Here is a 25,177-nt window from a genome sequence, read left to right as displayed (position 1 = left end):
GTGGAGTTATTAAAGTCGAGTTAAACCGGGGATTAAGTTAACTTGACTTTAATAAATCGCAAAAAAGTTGTGCTATTTATATGCTAAATTTGTCAAAATTATAAGCATGAATCTTATTACGAAGATAGTTAAATACATTTAGGCGATAAAAAAAATTGAAATAAAATGTACATTAAAGTAAGTATATCGAAAAAACTAGCCGTATTCATAATAAAAGTGTTTTAAAATAAAAATAATTTTAGTTGGTGACTTAAAAAAATCGGAACAGATTTAAACTAAAAGGTATTTTTATGTATATACTTTTACCGGTAACCGGCATTTACCGATTTGATGGATCATCTTGTCATAAAAACAATAGTGAATAGTGGTGTTATAGTAGTAGAGAGAAAGTTTTTAAGTTCGTAGGGTCGTTTAGGCGATGACATGATATAAGTCTGTATTGCAATTTCGAATTTAGCTTAAGGTTTTATTTTACATCTTAGTTACTATTAAATGCACATTTTATTTAGGCAGGATTTCTAGACACTTGACATTCTACAACATTTAAACATGGCTGACGCCGAAAAATATGTGCCATGTGGGCCATTTTTCGGGATTTTTATGACATTTTATTTGTGTACGACTTGCCTTCTTGGTGTAGTTTATATTTATGGCCCATTATTGCCGTTAATGTTCTTATGGCCTTGGCTTTATAGAAGATTAATTGAAGTATTGGGATCAACTTGGCAAACGTTAATTGTGGTAAGTTGTTTTAGTTTTTGTGTATGTCTTTTTGTGTGGTTTATTATTATTATCAACATTTTTGTTTAATTTTTACTTATTATTATCTTACTACACAACCATTTGTTTTTTATTTCATGTTTCAATTTCAATTTTGTTGACAACAACAGACTTTTTGTGGTAAGTAATAACCTGGCAATAATAAAAAAGTTTCTTAAGTTACTTTTAACATTGTCATTTCAAAAGTTAAGTTTTATTTGGAAATAAGATAATGTTACTAAAACTATTTTAAAATCAGTCATATTAATTTTTAATATTTAAAATACTATTAAATCTTTGTATATTTTGTGTTGTAGAATTGATTATATTTTAAAATTAAACATAATTTAACAAGCTCATAGAGGAAATCTAAACAGAAATATTGTGTATAATATATACTGTCAAAAGAGAATTTAGAAATAATTTTGTTGATTAATTTTTTTGTTTTCAGAAAATTTACTGCGGATTAAAGTAGTAGTTACTGGTGATGCAATTGAGCGACATGAGAAGACAGTTATTGTAATGAACCACAGAACAAGACTGGATTGGATGTTTTTCTACCATGTTATCTTTCATTCAAGAATTTTAAATCGACATAAAATTGCCCTTAAATCAATTTTAAAATGGTTTCCTGGGATAGGTAATTCATTAATATTTATAAAGCAAAGTGTATCTATAAAGTGCATTTCACTTTATTTTTTTAACAAAAATTTAATTAAATATTTTAGTTAACAATTTTACTTTATATCTTGATTATTATAACTTCTACCTTTTAGGTTGGGCAATGCAAAACACAGGGTACATATTTCTTGACAGAAACTGGGAATCTGATCAAAATCATATTCGCAGAATTTTAAAATATTTTGTGGAGATGGATATTAGACCAAATGTTTTATTTTTTCCTGAAGGTGAATGATTATACTTAATTAATTTTTTTTTTAATATTTTTAGTTTAACAATAAGGAATTATAATATATTAAAATATAGGCCATATTTAAAGATTTTTTTTTATTTCCTTTTATATACCTTTTAAGTAAAACAATTTCTATTGATTAAAATTACTATTGATTTAAAAGCAGGATTGCCAACAATTTAATTAAAAATACCATTATTTATATTGTTCAGGAACTGATTTAAGTACAAGCAATAAGAAAAAGAGTCAAGCTTATGCCAGAAAGAACAACTTGCCTGAACTTGAATATCTTTTACATCCAAGAACAAAGGGTTTCACACACTTTGTAAACACACTAAGAAATGGTAAAGTATAAACATTTAAAAAAATGATTTTATGAGTAATAGTTTATATTTTGCAGGACTTATATTATATTTATAGGTGTACTGTAAATTTTAATAAAAGGCAAATATTGTTATAATTTAAGTAATATATTTTTACCAAATTACTCAAAATTTTGCAAAAGTTTAGTACAGGAAAAAGTATTGCTTAATATTAAATTGATTTTCAAATAATGTTTAATATCAGTACATGAATTTTTATCTGTATGCCTAACATGGTAAAGGTTAATAATCTTTATGTGTCCCCTGGTTACCCTTTGGACCTGCCATGTATCCAACCAGGTTAATGTTTTCCTAACAAGATAAGGGTTTTAGTAATATTAATCTGTAACTTAACTACGCAATATCATACTACCCTTGTAGAACATATGTGATTTTTATCTTTTTAAATAAGCTATAGCCTATACTAATTTAACGTAATGTTTTACTAAATTTTTTTAGACATTCAGTTATTCAATTATTATTTAAACTAATACCTATGTTTATATTAGGTGCAACATTGGTATTTTGTATGTTTTATTTAATATGTATATGTTTCTTTTAGTAAGTGGAATACAGGCAGTCCATGATGTAACTGTGGGTTACCCATACAATTTACCTCAAAGTGAGTTGAATATTATAAAGGGGGAAGTACCCAGAGAAGTTCACTTCCATATTAAACGATACTCAATTTCAGAAGTAAGTTTTTTTAGTAATAAAATTTACATTTTTTTATGAGTGGTTTGCCAACAATTATTAAATACATAAGTTTATAGATTTGTAGTAAAAATTTTAACATATTTATTTATTGCAATATTATGGTAATTTTTCTTATGATTTTTTTGATAGCTGCCAGAAGATGAAGAGGAATTGTCCAAATGGTGCCAAAAACTTTGGTTTAAAAAAGAAAAACTTTTAAAAGACTTTTATAGCAATGAAAATCACTCTGAGCGCAAGTTTAAGTCAAGTAAAAAGCCCAAACTTGACCCAAGACCTGGCCTTACTTATATTGCATTTGTTGCTTGGTGGTTGATTATGATATTAACTTTTTATCTTATGTATGTGAGCGCATTTGCACGCTGGTATTTTCTAATGATAGTTGCGTTTTATTTATGTCAGGGTTATGCTATTGGTGGGGTCGAGAAATTGGAAATGTTACTGTATGAGCAGTTTAAAAAGCCTGAAAAGTTGTGGGGTAAACATAGTGTTGTACCTACACAATATGGTGCAGGTGATGCCTCTTCTGGAAATAGCCCTTACAAAAAATATTTAGATAAGGAAAACTAATTGCGGTTTTCAGAATTTTGTAACTTTTTATTTAATTTTGTATGTTAAAAGAATAGCATAATTATATTCGAGCTTTTAATTTTTTTATGCTAGATTTTAGCAGTCTTTATAGAATTATTGTGTTTTTTATTTAGTTTTTAATATTTTTAAGTGTGAAGCTAGTATCTGTAAGTTGAATTGCCATAACCTTTCGCAATGCAATATTAACATCTGTATTGTAATTTATTTGTAATTTGCTTTTATATTGTAGTTGCCATTAAACAACCCTCTGTATTTAAGATGCAGTTAATAGTAGCACTTGTGTGTTTTAAAAAACGTATAGTCAACTAATTTACTGATCATACTGTATGTTGGTAAACTTTTTGTAATAAATAAGCTTTAACTAATAAAAGAACTATTTGTAAATTGTAAGTTTTAAAGGATAAAAAAACAAACTTTTTTTGTGAGTTACAAAAAAATAAAAGTAGTGGCTACCGGCAGTGGGGGGTAGCGAGCATTTCTTTTTATCTTGTTTGCTTAAGTGCGTCATGGTTCAAGTCTGACGTAAACATTTGCTTTTTGTGTATGCGCTACATCATCCGCGGACGGCTTAGGTACTACTTAGTGGTAAACTTCATGAAATCATAATTTGTATATGGTATATTGTTTGCTAAGATGGGAGAATTTAAGTTTAGGTAGAATTATATGTTGAAAGAGACTGACATTCAGACTTTTGTGTTACGTAGACAAAACCTTTTTTAATTTTTTTTCAAATGTACTATCTACTAACAACTAATCTTACATTATTAAATAAATTAAGTAGCTCGCATACTAGTCCGTAAATAAAAGCAGTCATTATCTGATTATTAATTTTTTTTTTAAGTTTTAGAATTGAAAGTTTATATAGTTTTGTGAACAATAATGTATAGCAATATAGGACTTGCAGTCATACTTGGATATTTATGTATCCAAGTTAAATCAGAAGCTACAATGACCACCGATGATTCTGGAATATACTTTGGAGCCGTTGTTATGTTTAATTACACGGATTCTTTAACTGGGGAAGCTACTTTGGTAGGATATTTATAGTTTTATGTATTTGAATAATATATGTTTGATGTAAGTTCTATCTTTATAAAGCCTGGGTTTGTAGTAGTTTTTAATGGTGTATTCTTAAAATTTTAGGCATTAATTATTATATTGAATATATATTGAAACCTTTTATTGTTTGTTGAAATATTTCATGATAGTTTACTTAAAAACTCATGTTTAAATAGGGTTATACCTGTCATAGTGTGTAGGTGTATAGTAGCATCCTGTTGCAACTAATAATGAAATTTTTTTAGCGTAATGTCACATATATGGAGTTGTCCGTCAGAACATAATTTTCTCTCATCTTAATAAAACAATATTTTTAGGGTTCAACTTCGTTTTCAGACGAAGTCGGTGTTTATGGATTTCATTCCCCCATTAAAGAAGTTTTTGGCAATGTTGTGTATGCTTATGATCGTAATACTGAAAACAGGGATGGATGTGATTATGATTATTCTACCAACAATTTATCCCAGCCTTGGATTGCTTTAATGTCTCGCGGCGGATGCACCTTTTCAAATAAAATTGACAACGTAAATAAAGTTATATATTTGACCATAATATTTATTTAAATAAATTCAGTATATATCTAAATATGTTTCTTTTTACTCTTTTACAACAGTATAGCAAAAACCCTGTTTTAATGCTTTATTTACTTACGGAATTTTTGGTAAACTTTTTAACTTTCATAAGTTGTAAATCTATTGTGTAACCTAGTTTCTAAAATATTGTTTGTTTGGTTGAAATCATGCTGTTTCTGTTACAGGCTTACAAGTACAATGCAAGTGGTGTGCTCATCTATGATTATGAAAATACCGATAAAACAATAATGAGTCATGAAAGTATGTAAATATCCTATTTAAATCAGTTGCTTATGTTCAAAAAAAACTTTGTTAACAATCTTTTGTATACATATGTATAAGTGTGCAAGAGTAGCTTAAAGCTTACAGTTATATGACCCTAATAATCAATCAATACTCAAGTATTTACATATTATAAATCTTTTAATAGGTTTTAAGGTTAAATGGGGTTTAAACTACATAATCTGGTTTAAATTTTGAACTTAAAAATAATAATTTAAAAGAGTTAAAGTTATTACAATTTCCCTACCATATACTATACAGTTTATATTATGGGATCATTATTAATATGGTTAAAGTAATCAACTTATTGATTGGGCGATCTTTTATATTTCAAGGTTCCAGATTAATTGTTTCTGTTATGATTAACTATGATTTGGGCGTTTCAATCGCTAACATTTTACTAGACAAAACAAATGTAGTGGCATCTATTTATCCAGGGGGCAAGCATAAGACTTCACCGTAAGTAGCTAATTTTTGTTAGTTTTGGATTTTTATTTTTTGTGTCAAATTTTGGTTAAAATTTTTTCCAATGTTGTTGTTTTTATAAAAATGCTTATACAGAACAAGTAATGTTAAACTTTACATTGTATGCAAATTATAAATTTATAAATAAATTACACCCACCAAGATCTTGCTCTAATGTGTGGTTTGATAAAGCACTACCAACATATGGTTATTTTAGTAGTTAAGTAGTGGTTGCTTGGGTATTTTAGTAATATGATGCATTACCTTATGGTGCACACAATTATATTGCCTTGCTATGGGTCATAAATTAATTAGGTCACAAAATCCCTGCAGTCTATTTTATTCATGGTGTATGTTTTGTTTAAAATCAGTTTATTAACTCTCTTTTGTGTTGAAAATGGCATCTGTCTCTTTCAAAGTCATAAATTAATCATTGCTGTTTTGTTATTGTGGGTATAGTAAAACGACCAAAACCCCTTTTTATGTTTTTTACTAAATGACTTTTACTTTATTTTTGAATATTGAAATTTTTTTAAGAATTTATTGCTAACTATGAATGATGTTTTTATCCCATTTAGAAATTATGAATTAGGAAGAACTTCAATTATATTTGTATCGGTTTCGTTCATGATTTTAATGCTAGTTTCACTCGCTTGGCTTGTGTTCTATTACATTCAACGTTTCCGAATGGTTCGGGCTTTAAATAGGGGAGAGGTAATATGTTTCTAACACTTGTTTTAAATACTTTTTCATACATTTTCTTAGTTTTCAAAATTAAAATAATTCAAACTTTAATTAACTGTATATAACTTTAATTTAATGTTACCGTTTTTTTCTGAATCTTAAGAATTGGTTATATAGCAGTAAACTATACCAGGATGTGAAAGTAAGGTTTGGTTTAATTTACATACCAAAATTTCCAATCTATTTAAAAAGCTGTTACAACTTTATAGTTTGTATTAAATAGTTTTTACACATAGCAAACTTAATTTAAAATTAAACTTTTTACAATGTAAATAAACCAAACTAATAGTTTGACAGTATAGCAGTTAATATTCACCTTATTTTTATTTATCAACTGTGCGGTAATATTGACTTACTTTTATTTGAATAAAATAAAATATTTTTACTCTACTTTATTATTTTTAGAAATTCAATATCACAGTAAAACATCCTTATTTACGAAAATTTATTGATTTATAGACCAATCTTCTGATTTAAATTTTTTGTGTTTTACAGCGGAATCGAAATAGTGAAACACGCCGTGCCCTGTCGAAATTACCAACAAAAACTCTTAAATCAAACGACGAATTGCTTTCTGGTGATAACATTTGTGCAATTTGTATTGACTCCTTTAAAATAAATGACTGCGTAAGAACATTGAAGTGCAAGTAAGGACCAAGTCATTAAAAAATTAAATAATTTAAAAAAAATAAGTATATATAAGTTTTATACTTAACCAAAAAAAAACTGTATTATGTAATAAAATTTTTTTAAGAATTTTTTCTAATATGTTAACACTGTAGTTAAGTTGTTATTTGCTCATTATTGTTTAGTGTTGTAAATGTTTAACAGGCATTGAAACTCGGCTAAATGCTAACTTATTTGTTTGCTTAGGCATTCATTTCATAAAAAGTGCGTTGACCCGTGGTTACTGAATAAGCAAACATGTCCTATGTGCAAAGTCAATTTTCTGAAAACATCAGACTCTGTAAGTTATTAATATTGATTTTACCCCATTGTTAGTTGCTAAATATTTTTATTGAAAATTTTTTATGTGCGTACATTTTTCTTTGTGTTTATTTTATATGTAACATAAATGTTTTTGTATTGATTTTAAGCAATTGTTTTTTTTTTGTGAAAAAGTTAAGAATAGTGTACGAACCTTTAAAATATGATAGCTAATTTGTCTCATGAATTAAAAAAATGGTTTGTCTTTAAACATTGTTATTACAGTTGTTATTGCAGGAAGTTGTAGGACATAGAAATGATATTGAAATGGAAGAATCGAACAGTAGTTCAGCTCCAGATTCTCTATTACAAAATGAGGAGGTAGAATGTAAAATTTAATTAAAAGTCTTTATTTTTATTCCAAAAAATATTTTTTTTGATTGGCTTATGTATTAGATTGCCATTTTTTGCTGTTTTTGTATGCTAAAAACTTTACCAGTTTTGTAATATTTACCCTTAATAAGTGCGTTTTTTTAATTTTGTTTTTAGGTAGCAGAGACTAACTTGGCTTCTTCATCACATATCGTATTATCTCATCCTCCTGCCACAACAGAAGTGAAAGTGTAATTGTTTTTTAAGGTTTATGTTCAGATGCATTTTTACTATTTTTCCTGAATTTAATTCTGTAAACAACCACCACTACATTTTTTATAGAGCAGATTCAACTTATTGGTATTATGTATATATTTGATTTATTTTGTTTAAACTTTTAAAGTACCAGGTACTTTACTTTTTGTACAGTATTTAAAAAAAAAGCATTGGTATAAAGAATATGTTTAAGGTGTTTAGATTAATTTTGAGTTTGTAAAAAGTGGTTATCATTCGATTTAGATCTAAATTTTTTACACTTTTTAAGGTTATTGAAAATTTCCAATCCTATTAATTATTTATTTCAAAACCTTGTTATTTTTTTTTGGTCTGTATTTTGAACCCTCCGTCCCATATTATTAACTAAATTGATTATTCTTTTATGCGGTATAGCAAATCTATACTCTTCTTTCCTATGCTGCGTTAACAAGTGAATAGTATTAAAATAGAATGTTGTTATACATTTTCTGAAATCAGTTTCAATTCTTCTATTTTTTGTGTTTTTATATACATTTTATATGCTATCTAGTGTAAGTGTATCCGCTTTGTTTTTTTCGTTTATTGTTGAGGTATTTGTTTTCATATACGTACTAAAAACGAGTTTGTCAAAACAAAAATACTTTATAAAAACCTTACAAAAGCAAATGTTAAATCAAAGTAAAGCTGTTTGCCTATTTCTTAATTTGCATTGCAATACTGACATCTTTTTTCTGCACTTATTTGTTCAATTTGTACATTTCTGATTTTATTAATTAAGCTAAATTTCTTAGGGTAAGCTTAGGTATATATATGTGTTTTTTGCGTTGATTTTTTTTCTGATTTTTGTTAAATTCTTAAATTAAGCATCAGGTTGTGCGATAATTTATGCATACTTTGGCGTTTGTATTACTTTGCAGTACATTTGTTTAACATTAAACAAAATTTAATACTGAGTTTATGTTTATTATTTTATAGTTAACCCTACCTTATAGGCTTATCAAGTTATAAAAAAACTTCAGGTTCGTAAAATTGTTATTACCACTCAAGTATTTGCATTTGCGTTATTTAAATACCTATACCTGCTATGTGTAATTATAATGCAATATAACTACGTCACCATTCATCGTGCATTGCCGACATATCGCCGGTTAATTTTTAACCAATACGCTTGCGCACCTGCAGTCGCAAGTGTGAGGTCTGCCCGGGTAAATTAAGTTAGTGAGCTATGGATAATTCCTTAGTTGACCTCTCGTTTGAAGGCGATTTGGGTGTAAGTTCAAATGGCATTACCACGAACGACTTCGCTCTTGATAATATTAGTTTTATGCCGTCAGCACCACCAAGAAAAATTCAGAGTAGCAATCCAGTTACGGAAAAGAAAGTAAGCTGGGCAGATGGAGATTCTAAGAAAGAACAAGTTGTAAAGCATGGCGACATATTTCGAATTGGAGAAACTTCTAATGACGCCACGCCTATTGTTTATGATGTAGATGATAAGGTCACGATTCCAGAAATATCGGATTTATGGTGGAATATGATTGACGATGGAAAAGAGGATGAAGTTCCAGAAACCGATTTCGAGTAAGCTAAGTAAAACTTAAACTTATTTTTTATAGAACCTTTGTAATAACATTTTTATATACATTATAGTGAATACTTAGACATTATATGTTGTTACAGAAAATTACAGTACAATGTTCGACATTTTATTGATCACATATCAGTTCGAGCAATCGGTGTTATTCTAATAATTCTTGATATAATTCTCATGATAATCGACCTCAGTATTCCAAACAAAAGTAAAAGTTCTCAACAATTTTTTGATGGTATTGCACTTGCTTTGTCCTGTTTGTTTATGGTGGACGTCTTTTTACGATTATTTTCTTATGGGTAAGAATGTAACAAACTTTCTAACCTTTTAAAATGTAGGAATTTTTCGACCTTTTTTAAGTAATTGCCAAATTGCTGCTGTGCCGTGCATTTTTTCACATTAAGGCAATCCCAAAAATATTTTACACATTAGCCATAGCCTAATTCCATTTATTACGTTAACTCAGTTTTAATTCTCTTACGTTACAGTTTTAGAAAGTTTTTTTACAATCCATGGGAAGTAGTTGATAGTGCCATTGTGGTAATAACCTTTGGTGTTACTGTGTTTTACACAGTTCTTGACAATTTTGTGGAAGAACATGGTGCACAGGGCCTTGGCCGGTGAGCTGTTATTAGTTAGATCTTTCTTACTATCATTCATTGTAAAACGTGATTGTATTGAGTTTGTAAAATAGTACTTTTTTATTTCAGAGTTGTCGTTCTAGCTCGTTTTATAAGAATATTTCGAGTGGGTAGAATATTTTATTCCCATCAACAAATGAAAAAAACAAGCAGACATACTGTGTCTCAAAACAAAAGAAGATATAAGGTAACTATCAAACTGTTTTCTTATTTTGCAAATTTTTTTAATTTAATATAAATAGCAGTTTTATTATAGCAAATAGGTAAGCCAGTTTAATATTTGCCAAATCAAGGGGGGTTTCCTAATGTTTTCTACATAAAAAACAACTCGTATGGAAACTAAGTTTTTTTAAATTTTTACAGAAAGATGGTTTTGATCTTGATTTAACCTACGTCACAGCCCGCGTCATAGCTATGTCATTTCCAAGCAAAGGTCACACGAGTTTCTTCCGTAATCCGATAAACGAAGTTAGTCGGTTTTTCAAAACTAAACACCCTGGAAAATTCAGAATATATAACTTGTGCAGTAAGTTGTTTTGCGAAGTGTAAAGTATAGTTGCAATATTGAAGTGTATTGCTTTGTCAATTGTTTAAATATTTATAAATATCATTAACAAGTTTTGATGTGTAGGTGAACGCAGTTATGATGAAACTAAGTTTGAGAATAGAGTTTATCGGGTCATGATAGACGACCACAACGTTCCAAGCTTAAGGTATGTGTGGTATTAAGATGATAATTTTTTGTTTTAAAAACTGTAGACTACTAATTTTATAATTTGATACAATTTATTAATGTTGCCTGTAATTTGTAAACAGTAAAAATGTAAAAAAAACATAAGATTTCAGCAAAATTATTGACTTTACAGTGATCTAGTTGAGTTTATTAACGACGTTCAGGATTGGATGTCACGTGACGACGATCACGTGATAGCTGTACATTGCAAGGGAGGAAAGGGGAGGACGGGAACTTGCATTAGTTCATGGCTGATTGAAGACGGCATGTTCGAAAAATCTAAGGTAATTGTATTTTTGTTATATATATCCATAACATTGGGCTTTGGGTTAAATTCCAAATGCTGGTGTGTTTTTAAGTATCTCCTGCAGTACCTAAAAACCAGTCAGTAGGTTAATGATAAGAGGTGGTCTTTTAGGACGCATTAGAATACTTTGGATCTCGAAGAACAGACTTAGAAGTTGGGATAACATTTCAAGGTGTTGAGACTGCTTCACAAATTCGATATGTTGGTTATTTTGAACAAATCAAACATAAATATGGAGGCCAAATACCTCGCCAACAAGTTTTAAAGTTAAAATCGGTTGTTATACATTCTATAAAAGGTATTTATATTATTTTAAATCCGTTTTATAGCATTTTTAGAAAATTTACTGATTTAGTTATGTTTAAATTTATATTTTTGAACTTATTGGTTATAAATTGAAAATAGTTTTAAACAATAAGGTTGTAAAACTTTGAAATTTTTTAAGGTGTAGGAAGAAGTAATGGGTCCGATCTTTCGCTTCAAATAATTATTGGTGGAAAGGAAATACACATGTGCAAGTTCGCAGAAGAATATAACGGAAAGGTATAATTAAATAAAGTCAAAATACAATTTAATTTAATTTTTTTATTTTACGTGTTTTTAATTTTTTCAGGTAAGGCATAATGCTGAGAAAAACAATGTTGTTTGCGATGTAGAATCATGCCCAGATTTGGTGGGAGATATCAAGTTTCGGTTTACTTCAACTGACGTAAGTTTTTTTTTTTAAATAATTCTCTTGGGATAACAAAATTTTGTCTCATATTTTAATAAAATCATCTCTGTAGAAAACGCTCCCGTGTGGATATGATAATTGCCCATTTTATTTCTGGATCCATACTTCGTTTGTGGAAAACAACCAAGTCATTTTATCACGTGATCAGATTGACAACCCGCACAAGAAGAAGACTTGGCACATTTTTCAAGAAGATTTTGCGGTTGAATTGTTATTCGGGCAAACTTGAATAAACTGTAGTAGCTAAATAATGGCTAACCATAACATTTACTATCACCTATTTGATTATCATGCTATCTTATGATATTCCAGTAAATAATCGCACGAACATTGATTTTTGTGAGATTGTTATGTTAAGGCTGTAGTTGCTTTATAGAATAAATAGTAACAAAATTTTCTTGCTTAGTAATACAATAAAAGCAAATAAATTTAAGTCATGAAAAAAAACGTAATCTGCCAAAAAAACCAAAGATATAAAAATATCCATGACATGGCGTATAAAACGCATAACAGTAGCAAGCCCTATTTAATAAGTGATGTCATGCAGTTTCATTCTGCATGGCATGTTTACATAATATTGCGTTAGTTGTGCATCGATCTTATTCAAACAGAGTTTAGTCTAGTACCCGCAATTTATTTTGACACTGCCAAAATGGAGTTAGATGTAGAAAAAGTAAACGTTCGTTTATCTGAGGCAACAGAATTACTTAATTATGTAAATATATTAATAAATGAAAAAGTAATTGGTTCTTCAAAATTGGCAAACCGAATTAAATCTGAGATAAAGTAAGTAGTAAATAATATTTCAAATCGTAAATTTTTTATGCAATTTAAAAAAAAAATGAGAAATATTTTAAATAACTGTATGAACTTTTGTTTAATTTAATCTGTTGAAAAATAATAATTGCAAATTATTTTGGTTAGATTTTTAAACAAAATATTGAGTGGGCAAATTGTTTACCACCAAAGTCATTTGAGCAGCACCAATCTTGGTAGTTTACAATCATTGTTAGATGCAATTAAACGAGTGGGCCACAATAATATAACATCTCTTCTACATGCAGTGTCACATGAAACTGATTATGAAAGGTTGTTTTTTTTAGTCGGTTTGTTAAAATAAAAATGTTTAAACATTTAAGTAGAAATTTTAGTACTTTTGTCGATTATGTACCTGCTATTTCTAAACTTTATTCATTGTTTCTAACATTTTAATTTTTAGAATCTCACTCTGTGTTGACATAGTTGCTAGTAACGGTCATATTTGGATAAAAAGCATTGCCAGAAATGCAAAAGCTTTGCATCATGCTTGGAGTGGTCAAGGACAATATGGTGAAAAAAATTTAATTGACATTGCACACGACTTTTTAAACCTTGCCGAAAGATATCCTGTAGATTTTTGCACCCCAAGAATTATTTTTAGTTTTTCTAATGGTGTGCCAACCGAACTTGCAAATGAATTAAGTGCTTTAGGAATTTTAATAGAGGGTGAAATTGTCTCTGGGTATGAGAATTATGATTATTCAAGTGATGAGGAGAATAAAGATGATCAAATAGTTTTATTAAAAACTGTAAACCTTGAAGATTTGTCATCAGTTTTAGAGAATCTAACTTTAACCAAATCTGAAAATGAAAATAAAACTACATTGTCATCATCAAGTAAAGATAACACTTCACTAACCAGTAAAGTAAATCTTGATGTTACCACTTTATTGTCACTTGTTTCAAATCTTTGTAATGGACAAAATCAATTTGTTTATGGTTATACAGTAATTGATGAACAAGCCAGAGAAGAAAGAAACGATTGCAAAGTTTTACCGATTTTAAACGAATATTTAAAAGATAAAAAACTGATATGTTGTGAAACAGCTATGCAACACTTCCAGGAAATAGTTTCGACAATTGGGGGACTGAATGAGACAAGAAGAACTAAAGAATTATTAAAAAGAATTCAAGTTGTTCCTGACGAAATTTCAGAAAGGACACGAAATTTGATTTCAAGCAGTAAAATGAATAAAAGATCAAAGGTAAGTTTTGAATCACCAAAATTAAAGTAAAAGAACATAAAAAATACTAACTTAAAAACTTTTAATATTTAAACCTTTAAATGTTAAATAGGCCTAGTTAAACAAAACCTTTTAATGTTACTACTGATATAAATTTTGTTTATTTTAGTACTTTGCATGCCAAGAAAAAGGTATATATCATTAATTATAATATTTTACTTTACACAGACAATATTTGGAACTGGAGACACCCATCAGGCTGTAACTGTTACTGCAAATACAGGGTTTATTCGAGCTGCAAAACAGAATGGTGTTCAATACAGCGTGTTTGTACATTATGCCAGAGCATTGACCGAGCAAAAAGAAATAAATGCAACGATAGTGTCAAAACAAAATGTTATTTCTACAGAGGATTTAAGTAAAATTGAGTCTGTTACTTTAAGCTAAACAAGCTACCTATATTTAAAAAATGTAACTTTGTTGGATTGATGGTTTTTTTTGTTTAAATGCAAATTGTGTCCAATAATTGCTTTACTTTTACCAATTGTTTTAGTAAAAATTTGATGCTTGCCTAAATCAATTGGACACTGCCCTAAACACTTCGTATTTTTTATTGAAACTTTCACTGGTGGTGGCGTTGTAGAATTGACTCCATAATATTTTGAAATTTCTTGTAGTTTTCTTTCTGTATTTGCTCTATGTTCACTTTCTTTTCAAGGCCGTTACAAAATCTAGTTCATTTCTTCGACCATTTTTGTTTGTAAATTTATTACACATTTTTTTTGAATGTTAACATACTGTTTTCCTTTTTTGACTTGCAGGTTATTAATATTTCGGATTTTTTGTTTAAAGATTTATGTTTTATTAATTTAAAAAAAAGAAATAGAAGAAAAATGGCAGAGGAAGAAGATGACCCATTTCCACCCCAAGTTGAAAAATTAGTAAGTTTCTAAAAATATTTTTGTAAAAAAATTAAAAAACCTCCACTCTAGTATATTTTTTTTATAATTTTGTACATATTTCTCACACAGCCAAGGAAAATACATGTAACTTTTACATCGTTATGTTGTGTTAATGGAAAACAACATAGAATAAGAGTTTTTTGTATGTATCAAAATATTTTTTTCGATTTTAGCCCACAGAGTTTAGCTTTAGACAAGTGGGAACAGTTTCACTGAAAGGAACAGAATGGGACAAATCTTCTTGTTTTCGACAAAGTTTTCTTGCCATTTCAAATATTTATGGATTAGTTTTCGTCATTGATAAAGATGGTTTCATGGTAAGTTTCTAACTTATTTCATTTCTTAAACATTTATATATACCCAATCCTTAATTTTATTTATTTTTATGAAAAAATAAAACATTTTTTATAGTTTTATTACAGATAGATAAACACTCTATCTTTTTAGGTTTATGACGGTGATGTTTTGTTACAAAATGCAAAAAACAACACAACCTCTGAACCAATTGTGCATGTGCCTTTAAGATCCACTGCTCACTGGATCGATATTAGTTCTGATAATCTGTCACTGGTTGTATGTTGTAGCACTGATATTGGATTAAAACTGCTATTTTTTGACACAAGAAACCTAATCAACAAGGTATAAGCAGTGCATTTAAATTTTTAAATTATTTTTTATATTTTTTTTGTTTTTGTAATTGAAAATATGTTTAATGTTTTACGAAAAGCTTTTCCTTTTAGACTAAACCGGCAAAAACTCCCTTTGTTGTTTTTCCACTTTCAAAAACTCCTGGAGTACAAGTTTCTGGGTTAAGTTGGAATCCTGCAGTTGAAAACACCCACTATTTAGCAATGTATGTTCAGTTTTTTTTTATATTCCTTTAACTTTGTTAACCTTTTTTTAAACTAAAATATGAAATAATTTTTGTTAGTTGTTTATCTTCTGGTTCTTTGCACATGTTATCAGTAACAGACACCATTCAAGAAGTTGCCCAAAAACCTGATGATTTTGGAGCTTTTTCAGGTGATGTTCATTTTAGTTATTTTCTAAACTTGTTAATCTTAGTGAAAAGACGTAGTGTTTTTATTTTACCCTTTTTGTATTAAATTTTAATTGATTTATTTTTTTTCTTATTTGCTAAACAATATTTATGTAAATCTTTTTTTGAATTGTTTTGTTTTCTGTATAATAATAGTTTGTTGGAGTCCTAGAGGAAAACAAATTATGGTTGGGAAAAGAAATGGATCTCTAGAACAATTTACACCAGTAATTATTTTTAAAACAAATTTCAATTAACATTTAGATATAAAGTTTACATTTAATCGAAAAAAATTGTTGCAGTTATTGTAAGTCTTTAATTTGATATTCTAAATATACTTTTGTGTTCTAGAATTTAGAGATTCGAAGAACCGTCCGAGTTTGCCCTGAAATTGATAGAAGAGTTGGAGTTTGTGATGTCCTGTGGCTATCTACCCTTCAGGTTGCAACATCTTATGTGGCTCTTCCAGATGAGGGAGAAGAGGATGATGAGGACAATCAGGCCAACTTGTTTGTGACCAATCTTCCTCCAGCTAAGGAGAAAAACAAGGAAGCAGTGTGGAAAAATTATGAAGATCCCTGTTATGGTAAGTTTACAGAAAAATTTTATAAAATTATTAATAGGATATACACTAATGTTTAACCTACCTTAAACATTTTTATCAGGGAATAAATATTACATTTAATTTTTCAATGCCACCAACTTTTCTAACCTGACAAATTGATATTCAATTTTGTTTGAGACTACATTTATTCGCTGTGTTTTATTTTTTTGGCATATTTGCTAGTTGCTAGCATTAAAACTGATAACAGAAAATCATTAAATTGCTTAATATACTTTTAGGTAACACTGGACCTCAACGTGCTCATTTCCACAAAACTTACATTGATAAATGGAATATGTTTGTTCTTGCCTCATCAAATGCATCTGAAACTGCTCTTATTGCCAAAGATAGAAAAACTGTAAGTTTTCTCTTCAAGTATAATTGTTCTGTAGCTTAATTGCCAAAATTTTGGACGCAAATATTTTTTTTTTATCCAGGATGTATGGGAGATATGGACGTTAGATGATTCAAGTAGGGCGGAGATCCCGATGTTAAATGGGGGTGATATTGACCCTTTTCCACTTGGGGTTGCTGTTATGTACACCGCACAGGATAGAATTATTGTTGGTGAGATCATATTTAAATTTTCGTTTTTTTGTAAAGTTTAAAAAAATAATTAAAATTATGTTTATGTTATGACAAATTGAATTTATTTGTAGATGACACAAGAGAATGTGGGCCAATGCCGATATATGTTATTCTATCAAGTGAGGGATCTCTTTGCTTTTTTCACATGATCAACTTGTTAGATATTGAAGAATATCCTAGCCTTGTAACAACAAGTCAGGAACTAAGTCTCATTGGTGAGCGTGCAACTGCAACAAACCTGGTAAAGTTTTTTAAACAGAAGCTTGATAAATATTTCAGTTAGGTTAGGTTTACATTTTTTCTTATTTTTTTTCACTTGATTTAAAAAAATAGAACAAATTGTAATTCTAAAGGTATCATTGGTATGATTTTTATTGTTTCTATGTTATGTTTTTAATATTCTGTGGTAAAAGTTTTGGTTTATATTTAATTTTGGTATAGATGGGCCAGCGTGATATTGCAACTAAATCTTTGTCAGGATCGAAACTTAAGTTGACTCCAAAACTTTCAGTTCTTTCAACAAGTACACCTAAAAGAATTCCTTCTCCAGTATTGGGAAACATTGCGCAGGTTTCTAATAAATAAATTATAAAAAACCCTTGTGAAATACCAGCTACAGTTTGAGTTAACATTTTTTTTGTGTTTTTAGCCAAATATGTCTCCTGTAGTTGGTAAAATGAAGCAGATTACCGATCAAAGCAATCCAATAGTTCCTAGAGCATTTACTCCTCCTACTCTTCAACAGGTATACAAACTTACATTTTCTTTATGTATTATTACTTTTTAAATTTTACCTAGTGGTTAAAATACCAAAATTGAAATTGTAAATTTTTATTTTGAAGAATGTAGAACCAACCCAGGTTAAGGTTCCAGTTGCTCCTGTACCAAGACCCATTCAACCTGCATCTGAAAAAACATCTTTACGACGCAAAGGTAAGTTAAAATTCCTATTTATTTTAACCAAACAAAAACATAACTTTTATTTTAAAATAAATTTATTTTTAGTGAGTTCAAATGTTCACACAAACTTAGAAACGATTGAATCTCCGAGAAGAAAATCAATTAGTTCAATAAATAAAGTTAGAGGTGAAAAACAACCTATATTCTTTTTTGTAACATTTCTTATTTAGGATTAAATAAGAAATAAATTCACCCAAATGAATTTGTGGGGGTACTTACCAGTTATTTCTTAGGGTCTGGAAAGCCTTGTTACTTATCCAGGGTGTACTTATATCTATTTAAATTCCGAAATTTTTGGAGCCATATTCATAATTTGTTTTTTATCTAGTGAAATTTGATATTTTACAGAGCGTTTAAGTTCGATTCCGAACAGTGATGAAGATGTAATCACAGCAAGTTTAAGATCCGAGATCTCAAATTTTGAGAATGATCTGAATAGTTTTATTAGTGAGGGCGATGCTGTAGCACAGGATATAGCCTCTTTGGGAAATAAAAGTAAAAGAAAAGAGTTATCTGATGTAAGAATTTAAACTAAAACATTGTAAATTTTTAATATTTTTGATTTTTTTAATCATTTACTTTTTTTACATTTATTGAGTTTGTTAATAAAGGGTTCAGACTGATATGTTAAATATTTTAAGACTTTTTAGCAAAAAATAAATAAACAATAATTTTTTAAGATAATTTCTTTCTTTTTTTCCTAAAATCTTATTTCTAAATTTAAATTTTAGAAAACCAACAGTCATAGCATTTTTACTAAGGAGATAATCAACATGACAGTTGAACAGCATAAGGAAATTCAAAGTGCTGAGCAAGTTGCATTGGAGGCTTATGCTGGTCTACAAAATGTAATAAATCACAAGCAGAAGACTGAACATAAGGGTTACTGGGAGGCTCTGAAGTCAAGGCCTTTGGATTTAGAAGATCAAAGAAATATGAAGGTAAAATAGTTAGTTTTGTTTGCTTAAATTAGCATTTTATATAGCTTTAAATCAACTAATTCAAGCTTCTAAAGTGTGTTAATCTTTTATTGTTCTATTAGTTTTTTTAATGTTTTTAATAATTTTATGGGTGGTTTTAATTTTAATCAAGTCACTGTTTGATTTTTTATAAACGATATTTAAATTCAAATTTTTATTTTTAGGAAATTCGTGGATTGTACCAGTATGTAAATGATGCCATAAGAGAGGCTGATGCCACACTTGACGAGCAGTGGCACAAACATATTACCACGAATAAGTCAACATCACTGCGCAAAACTAAGAGACGAGAAGAGGTACATGAAACAAAATTTAAAGTTTGGTAAAATTTTAAATGGATTTTCTTGATATAAAATAAAAAACCTTTGTTAAATTTTAGATGGAGGAAAGAAATGCTGTAATAAAAGCAATTTCAAACCAAACAAAAATTCTTCACAGTCAAGAAGTAAAGGTTTTACTTCTCAGTCAAAAGATAGATAGGTAACAACATTTTTATTAATGTAATTTATATCGAATCGGTATTTATTTAAAAAAATATTTTTACCTATTAATAATAGTTAAGCTTTCTTATAAATCTAACTTTTTAAAAATAAATATTTTTTGTTTTTTAAAAAGGTTGAAATTGCTCAATACTGCCACCTACCAGTCTCCTAATGCCGGACTTACCTCCGCACGAAGAAGAACACCAGGATCTCATGGTGACAGGTAAGAACTTAATCCCTAAATTGCTACAAGAAACTGTTTTATATTTTTTACTTGGTTTTAGTCAATTAATACTTTCAATGCAAGATTTTTATTTCAATCCGAAAAGAGTAAATACCGTAACAATTCTATTGTCACCATTTACTTTAAATATAGACAATACGGTAACAATATTATGATAATATAACACATTTAAATGCACACAGTATCGATCTGGAAACAATGGCAAATTCAATAATTCAAACAAAAAAAATCACGGGTAACCAAGCTGATCTTGACAAGACCCCGACCTCAACCAATCAGAGGTCTCCATTTTCGAGCATTTCTCCTAAGAAATCCAGTCAGCTTGCTCAAATGCTTTCCAGTAGAAGAAGGGCACCTGTTAGACCAGCATCTGGTTTGTAATTAAAATTAATTATATTTAGAAATATGATAGTTGACCCTAACCCCAGCCCAAGTTAAAGTTACAGGTTTTGTTATGGTCTTGTAATTTACAATATGTGTACCAGAGTATCAAACTTATTTAAATTAGGTATTTGTTAGCTAATGTTGCAGTAGTCGACTATCATAAGAAAATATTTATTTTTTTTTTTTTAATATTAACACTTAGAAAATTAAAGGTATTATTTAGTCTGCGAATTTCTGAAAAACGTATAATAAATATAACCCCATTTTTTAAAAGGGGGTAAGACCAAGTCAAGTTTTATCCCAGTACCCCAACAAAGAATGATAAGAAAACTTTCACCACAAAATTCTGTGCCAAGTTTTTCAACTACGTCAAGAAAAACATCAGTGGAGAGTAGAAGCAGTCAACAATCAACCAACACTGCTGATTATACTGAAACAGAGGAAGAGACTGATGAAGGTGCACCCATAATTTTAGTGAATTTTTTTTTGAATATTGTTTTACAAAAAATATTATTAGTTACTTTTCAAGTTTTGTAAAAATAATTTTAGTTCGTATTATGTAAAAAAATATTAATGTTATTTGCCTAAAGCTATTTTTTGCTCTTTAAAATTGAGATTATTTTAAATAAGAAGCTAAAAATTAAATCCATAATGTTTTTTATATTTTGTTTAAATTTAAGTTTTTATTATTAGCTGCTGTTGAGAGTTCAGATTCTAATGTTTATTCTCAACAAGTAAGATATATAGCTGCACCAAAAGGTACCTATTTAAAAAAAAACTATTTAAAAATTGAAAAACTATAGCCCAGTATTTTAATCTTTTTTTTGTGCAGCAAAACTTGATTTTCAATCCCAAATGACATCAGCATTTTCAGTTGGTGGTCCCCAAGCTTCCAAACCATCAGTATTTTCAATGTCTGGTAGTCCATTTGCAACCATACCGCCACAAAAACCATTATCAACCAGTGAGAACCAACCATCGGCTGCACCTGGTTTTAGTTTGTTCAGTGGAAAACCAAGTCAACCGCTAGCAAACAAACCATCCACCATATCTTATGGTGCTCCTGGTAATTCAGTTCAAGTGCGACCAGCAGCCAAATTTGACCCTAATATTACATCCCATGTTGAAGCAACATCTAATTTAAACAATCCACCAACCGTAAATATTTATTTTATTTATTTATTGAAACATTGAAAAAATTTTATTTAAAAATGTTTGATTTTGTGTTAGGTATTTTGTAATTTTATTTTGTTTATTTCAGGTTGTTAATATTAAGGAATTAAAGGAACCAGCAGTGTTGAATGTTGTTCCCTTTTCTGCAAAATTTAATGCAAAGTATGTTCGTAGTTTAAATATTTGTTTAAAATTAGAGACATCTATGATTTCAATCTAGTTGAATTGTTTATTTTGTAGTTATATTAATTCTATTTTTAAGACCGGATGTGCCACCTGGTGCCGCTGCAGTTGTGCAAAATATTCTAAACACTGTAGTTGCTGAGAAACAACAACAAGGAAGTAAAAACGTAGGACTTGTACCACAACCCAATCAAGGTAAATATGTTAACTAATAGTTAAAAAAAATGGTAACAAATAAAATTATTTTTACATTATTTAGCCTAAATTTTATAACGTATTATAGCTTATATAAAGCCAGCTGATACAACGAGTGGTACCAAAAAATCCTTTACACCGGTTGCACCATCTCCTGCTCCCAATCATTCAAAGTCATCTTCTGGAAGTAGCATAAGCGATGAAACCAACCTTGCCGGATCAGGATTAACACAGTTTGGAATGTCAAGGTCGTCGTCTCAGTCATTCAATAAAGCCAATCCCTCTCCTGTTACGGTTCAAAATAAAAATGTTTCTGAAATAAAAGATGTTAAATCTACTACACCTGTATTTGGGCAACAAGCTGTTGCCAAACCAAGTCTCTTTGGTCAAGCTCCTTCGTTTCCATCCGTTAATCCTAATGTTTCCACTATCACAGGTTCTTTCGGAGTTGGGAAGTTCACAACAGCATCTCCACTAAGTTTCTCTTCACTTGCATTAAATAAAGATAACAACCAAACACCAAGTTCACTTGTGCAAGCTTTGTCTGGTAGCAGTTCTTTGCCCAGCGGTGTCCCCGTTACCATGGATCCAAAACCAACCCAGACCTCTGCACTCAATAATCAAAGTGACTCTTCTAAAACAAAAGCAACCAGTGAAGATACTGCAAGTTTACTACAAAGGAAGACCAGTCGTGAAACCCCTACAGTAGAAGTTGCAACATCTGCCCAAGAAACACAAGTCCCAAATGCTGTGACAGAAATCACTTCAAAACCACCAAGTAATGTGGTTGCAACTATTACTAGTTTAAATCAAACTCCTGGCGATGCTCTTCTTACCGAAGGACAAAAACCAGCATCTGCAAAAAGTTTATTTGGTGTAAAACCAGAGTCTAAAACTGAAGATGGTTTATTTGGTTTAAAAGCTTGTACACCTGAAACTAAAAAAAACAATTTAACATCCCAACCTGGTGCTAGTTTATTTCAACAACCAACTCCACTCCAAACAACTGTTGCTGAAACAACTATTAAAACTAGTACAGGACCATTTAGTCAACCTGGACTTTTTGGAACACCATCTAGTAAGGCAGCTGTAGGTCTTTTTGGTCAAACAGGAACAGAAAAACCAAGTCCGGGACTATTTGGCCAAACACCAACAACAAAATCTAGTTTATTTGGTCAAACAACTACGCAGTCTAGTACAGGTTTTTTTGGAACACCAGCATCCCAGTCAGGTACTGGTTTATTTGGTCAACCAGCCACACAAGCAGGTACTGGCCTTTTTGGAGCACCAGTGACAAAACCTAGTACTGGTCTTTTTGGTCAAACACTAAGTACTCAGTCTTCTACTGGTCTGTTTGGTCAACCACCTGCAACCAAGCCAAGCACTGGTCTTTTTGGTCAAGCACCAGTTTCCAGTGTAGGAAGTCCTGGACTTTTTGGGCCAACATCAACGGCACAACAATCAAGTGGTCTATTTGGCCAGCCAGCTTCGAAACCTGCTGGTCTGTTTGGACAACCATCAGCATTTGGGCAAACTCCAGTTTCACAAAATACCGCTAGTCCTTTTGGCCAGACACCAGCATCTCAACCAGGCCCTTTTCAAGCAAATTCTGGTAAAGTTAATAAAAACTACAGAAAAGCAAATCTTTTTTAAGAAAAAAATATTAACTTTATGGTTTTAAAAACTTTATTTTCTAGGGTTTAAAACACCAGCAACACAAACTGGAGATGGTTTTATGAGTGGTTTGGGCTCAGCTAAACCTGTCTCTACTAATGTCAATCCATTTGCTTTTCAACAAGCTACACAACAACCTTCAGGTAAATTTTATGTAAATTGTAGTATCTGCCAATTTTTACAATAGTTCGACCACAAAAATGTTTTGCAAACCTTTTTAAAATGTTGTATTAAAATTAATTTTAGATAGTACATCACTGTTCGGAGCTGCAAGTCGTCCATTTGGTAGTCCAAGTGGAAGCCAATTTGGTGCCGTTAGTTCGGCTTCGAGTTTTAATGCGTTTACTAAACCTGTTGGTACAGCTTCACCTTTCTCAACAGGTTCTTACACTTTAAATGCATAGTCTTGGTTTATTGTTATATACATAAAAAATAGAAAATAATAATAATTTAAAAACTGCCTCAAAATAAAAATATTTTATTTTTAACCTTGATATTATTAGGTGGTGGTGGTTTTGGGTCTGCACCAGTATTTGGTAGCAGTGCAACTAATGCCTTTATGGCCAAAGGTGGTTTTGGCCAACCCTCTGCATTTGGTAGCAGTGCATTTGGAGCAAGTCCAAACACAGCTGGTGGATTTGGATCACCTGCGAGCTTTGGTAGTCCGGCTAGTCCAAACGTTGCTACTTGTACTGGTCATGTGTTTGGCCAGTCGCAAGCTTCATCGTAAGTTGAAATATCATAAAAAATGTCAAACACGGATTTTTAGCATGAACCTGTGTAATATTAAAAAAAAATCTAACTAGAAATGGTAATTTTTTTTAGTTTTGCCAGTCCAAGTGGTTTTGGTTCAGATCAGCAATCTGGCGGATTTGGAGACTTAGCTGGAAACCAGCCAAGTGGCTTTGGCGGTGGATTTGGTGCTTCATCAGCACAACAACAAACCCAGTAAATATTTATTTGTTTATTTGTCGTTTACTTTGCTCAAAAATATTAAAGTATTGAACTTTTTCATGATTTTTTGTAGAAAACCGTCTTTCAGTTCATGGCGATGAATACTAAAAACGAAAATAACTCAAAACACGTTGTAGAAATGCTTTAGCTATCACTTTTGCTTATTCTGTTTACAATTTGGCCACAATGTATCATTGATTTAAAAGTTGGAAATATCTATTAGTGTGATTTTTCAGTTGAAATACAAAAATAATTGAACTGCGCTATACTATATGCTGATTTCGCGGCTAGTTTTGGATCCTTAATTCATTAAATAGTTTGTAGATCATCGTGAGTAGTTAGTTGGTGTAGCTACATTATTATTTCTAAATGATAAAACTTGTTTTACATAAATCCGGTTTTAATAACGTAATTGGGGATCGCATAATAAAACAAAACTAGATTTATTCGATAAATAAAAAATGGCTCGAAATCATTCGATTATTTTTAAAATTAATGTTTATTGTGAATAAATATATGCATTTACATTACTTAATTAAAAATATTAACTTAACTAATTAAACAAATATTAAGAATACCCTTTTTAACTATTAGACAAAAAATTTTAAAACAAATTGATTTAAAAGTTTTAAAATATTATACATTAAATTTAAGTAAACAAGTAGGAATTTAATTGCAATAAACACAAAAAAATTTTTAACCATTTTCTCTTATTGGTATTCATATACATTA

The 25,177-nt window shown here is 29.8% G+C and overlaps 5 protein-coding genes across 6 annotated transcripts; all 5 read left to right on the top strand.

The window, feature by feature from the left end:
* Positions 1-452: 452 nt before the first annotated feature.
* LOC145754926 (lysocardiolipin acyltransferase 1-like) lies at positions 453-3,652 on the top strand. The gene is made up of 7 exons (XM_082571099.1): positions 453-741; positions 891-900; positions 1,211-1,399; positions 1,536-1,667; positions 1,885-2,016; positions 2,597-2,730; positions 2,881-3,652. The coding sequence occupies exons 1-7, from the start codon at positions 550-552 to the stop codon at positions 3,316-3,318; spliced, it is 1,227 nt and encodes a 408-aa protein (XP_082427225.1). The 5' UTR covers positions 453-549; the 3' UTR covers positions 3,319-3,652.
* A 533-nt stretch (positions 3,653-4,185) lies between these two features.
* Positions 4,186-8,961, top strand: LOC145755895 (RING finger protein 150-like). Of its 2 annotated transcripts, none has more exons than XM_082572136.1 (9): positions 4,186-4,371; positions 4,716-4,922; positions 5,156-5,231; positions 5,588-5,711; positions 6,296-6,431; positions 6,957-7,108; positions 7,335-7,428; positions 7,686-7,769; positions 7,938-8,961. In XM_082572136.1, the coding sequence occupies exons 1-9, from the start codon at positions 4,219-4,221 to the stop codon at positions 8,013-8,015; spliced, it is 1,104 nt and encodes a 367-aa protein (XP_082428262.1). In that variant the 5' UTR covers positions 4,186-4,218; the 3' UTR covers positions 8,016-8,961. The 2 variants fall into 2 exon arrangements, with proteins under 2 accessions (XP_082428262.1, XP_082428256.1); XM_082572130.1 differs by having other exon boundaries at positions 7,674-7,769.
* A 555-nt stretch (positions 8,962-9,516) lies between these two features.
* On the top strand, positions 9,517-12,331 carry LOC145755081 (phosphatidylinositol 3,4,5-trisphosphate 3-phosphatase TPTE2-like). Its single transcript, XM_082571288.1, has 11 exons — positions 9,517-9,596; positions 9,696-9,905; positions 10,095-10,226; positions 10,317-10,434; positions 10,611-10,773; positions 10,879-10,960; positions 11,114-11,264; positions 11,399-11,585; positions 11,733-11,830; positions 11,901-11,996; positions 12,073-12,331. The coding sequence occupies exons 1-11, from the start codon at positions 9,550-9,552 to the stop codon at positions 12,247-12,249; spliced, it is 1,461 nt and encodes a 486-aa protein (XP_082427414.1). The 5' UTR covers positions 9,517-9,549; the 3' UTR covers positions 12,250-12,331.
* A 274-nt stretch (positions 12,332-12,605) lies between these two features.
* Positions 12,606-14,808, top strand: LOC145755358 (UPF0415 protein C7orf25 homolog). Its single transcript, XM_082571586.1, has 4 exons — positions 12,606-12,806; positions 12,945-13,109; positions 13,240-14,044; positions 14,252-14,808. The coding sequence occupies exons 1-4, from the start codon at positions 12,673-12,675 to the stop codon at positions 14,468-14,470; spliced, it is 1,323 nt and encodes a 440-aa protein (XP_082427712.1). The 5' UTR covers positions 12,606-12,672; the 3' UTR covers positions 14,471-14,808.
* A 10-nt stretch (positions 14,809-14,818) lies between these two features.
* On the top strand, positions 14,819-24,959 carry LOC145755347 (nuclear pore complex protein Nup214-like). The gene is made up of 31 exons (XM_082571575.1): positions 14,819-14,964; positions 15,159-15,302; positions 15,433-15,624; positions 15,726-15,838; positions 15,917-16,008; positions 16,181-16,251; positions 16,376-16,610; positions 16,868-16,986; positions 17,066-17,195; positions 17,288-17,457; positions 17,658-17,786; positions 17,866-17,961; positions 18,059-18,149; positions 18,222-18,302; positions 18,525-18,694; positions 18,908-19,117; positions 19,321-19,452; positions 19,536-19,636; positions 19,772-19,861; positions 20,065-20,255; positions 20,541-20,723; positions 20,960-21,025; positions 21,099-21,424; positions 21,528-21,601; positions 21,702-21,817; positions 21,906-23,429; positions 23,515-23,634; positions 23,738-23,872; positions 23,995-24,217; positions 24,317-24,439; positions 24,519-24,959. Exons 1-31 carry the CDS (start codon positions 14,917-14,919, stop codon positions 24,544-24,546), a joined length of 5,523 nt encoding a protein of 1,840 aa, XP_082427701.1. The 5' UTR covers positions 14,819-14,916; the 3' UTR covers positions 24,547-24,959.
* Positions 24,960-25,177: the final 218 nt, after the last annotated feature.

This window comes from Corella eumyota, chromosome 1 (genome assembly GCF_963082875.1).
Source record: "Corella eumyota chromosome 1, kaCorEumy4.1, whole genome shotgun sequence".
In the NCBI taxonomy this organism is placed as follows: domain Eukaryota; kingdom Metazoa; phylum Chordata; class Ascidiacea; order Phlebobranchia; family Corellidae; genus Corella; species Corella eumyota.
This window is presented reverse-complemented; position numbering and strand designations above follow the sequence as displayed.

Excerpts from the sequence above, each read along its gene's own strand:
- LOC145755347 (XM_082571575.1), top strand. The coding sequence starts at position 14,917 with ATGGCAGAGGAAGAAGATGACCCATTTCCACCCCAAGTTGAAAAATTA. Across the intron at positions 14,965-15,158 it reads CACCCCAAGTTGAAAAATTA|CCCACAGAGTTTAGCTTTAG; the intron begins GTAAGTTTCTAA and ends TTTCGATTTTAG. Across the intron at positions 18,303-18,524 it reads TTCAATAAATAAAGTTAGAG|AGCGTTTAAGTTCGATTCCG; the intron begins GTGAAAAACAAC and ends GATATTTTACAG.
- LOC145755081 (XM_082571288.1), top strand. The coding sequence starts at position 9,550 with ATGATTGACGATGGAAAAGAGGATGAAGTTCCAGAAACCGATTTCGA. Across the intron at positions 9,906-10,094 it reads TTACGATTATTTTCTTATGG|TTTTAGAAAGTTTTTTTACA; the intron begins GTAAGAATGTAA and ends CTTACGTTACAG. Across the intron at positions 11,265-11,398 it reads GCATGTTCGAAAAATCTAAG|GACGCATTAGAATACTTTGG; the intron begins GTAATTGTATTT and ends GTGGTCTTTTAG.
- LOC145755358 (XM_082571586.1), top strand. The coding sequence starts at position 12,673 with ATGGAGTTAGATGTAGAAAAAGTAAACGTTCGTTTATCTGAGGCAACA. Across the intron at positions 13,110-13,239 it reads CATGAAACTGATTATGAAAG|AATCTCACTCTGTGTTGACA; the intron begins GTTGTTTTTTTT and ends TTTAATTTTTAG. Across the intron at positions 14,045-14,251 it reads AAATGAATAAAAGATCAAAG|ACAATATTTGGAACTGGAGA; the intron begins GTAAGTTTTGAA and ends TACTTTACACAG.
- LOC145755895 (XM_082572130.1), top strand. The coding sequence starts at position 4,219 with ATGTATAGCAATATAGGACTTGCAGTCATACTTGGATATTTATGTATC. Across the intron at positions 5,232-5,587 it reads AACAATAATGAGTCATGAAA|GTTCCAGATTAATTGTTTCT; the intron begins GTATGTAAATAT and ends TTATATTTCAAG. Across the intron at positions 6,432-6,956 it reads GGGCTTTAAATAGGGGAGAG|CGGAATCGAAATAGTGAAAC; the intron begins GTAATATGTTTC and ends TGTGTTTTACAG.
- LOC145754926 (XM_082571099.1), top strand. The coding sequence starts at position 550 with ATGGCTGACGCCGAAAAATATGTGCCATGTGGGCCATTTTTCGGGATT. Across the intron at positions 1,400-1,535 it reads AAAATGGTTTCCTGGGATAG|GTTGGGCAATGCAAAACACA; the intron begins GTAATTCATTAA and ends TCTACCTTTTAG. Across the intron at positions 2,731-2,880 it reads AACGATACTCAATTTCAGAA|CTGCCAGAAGATGAAGAGGA; the intron begins GTAAGTTTTTTT and ends TTTTTTTGATAG.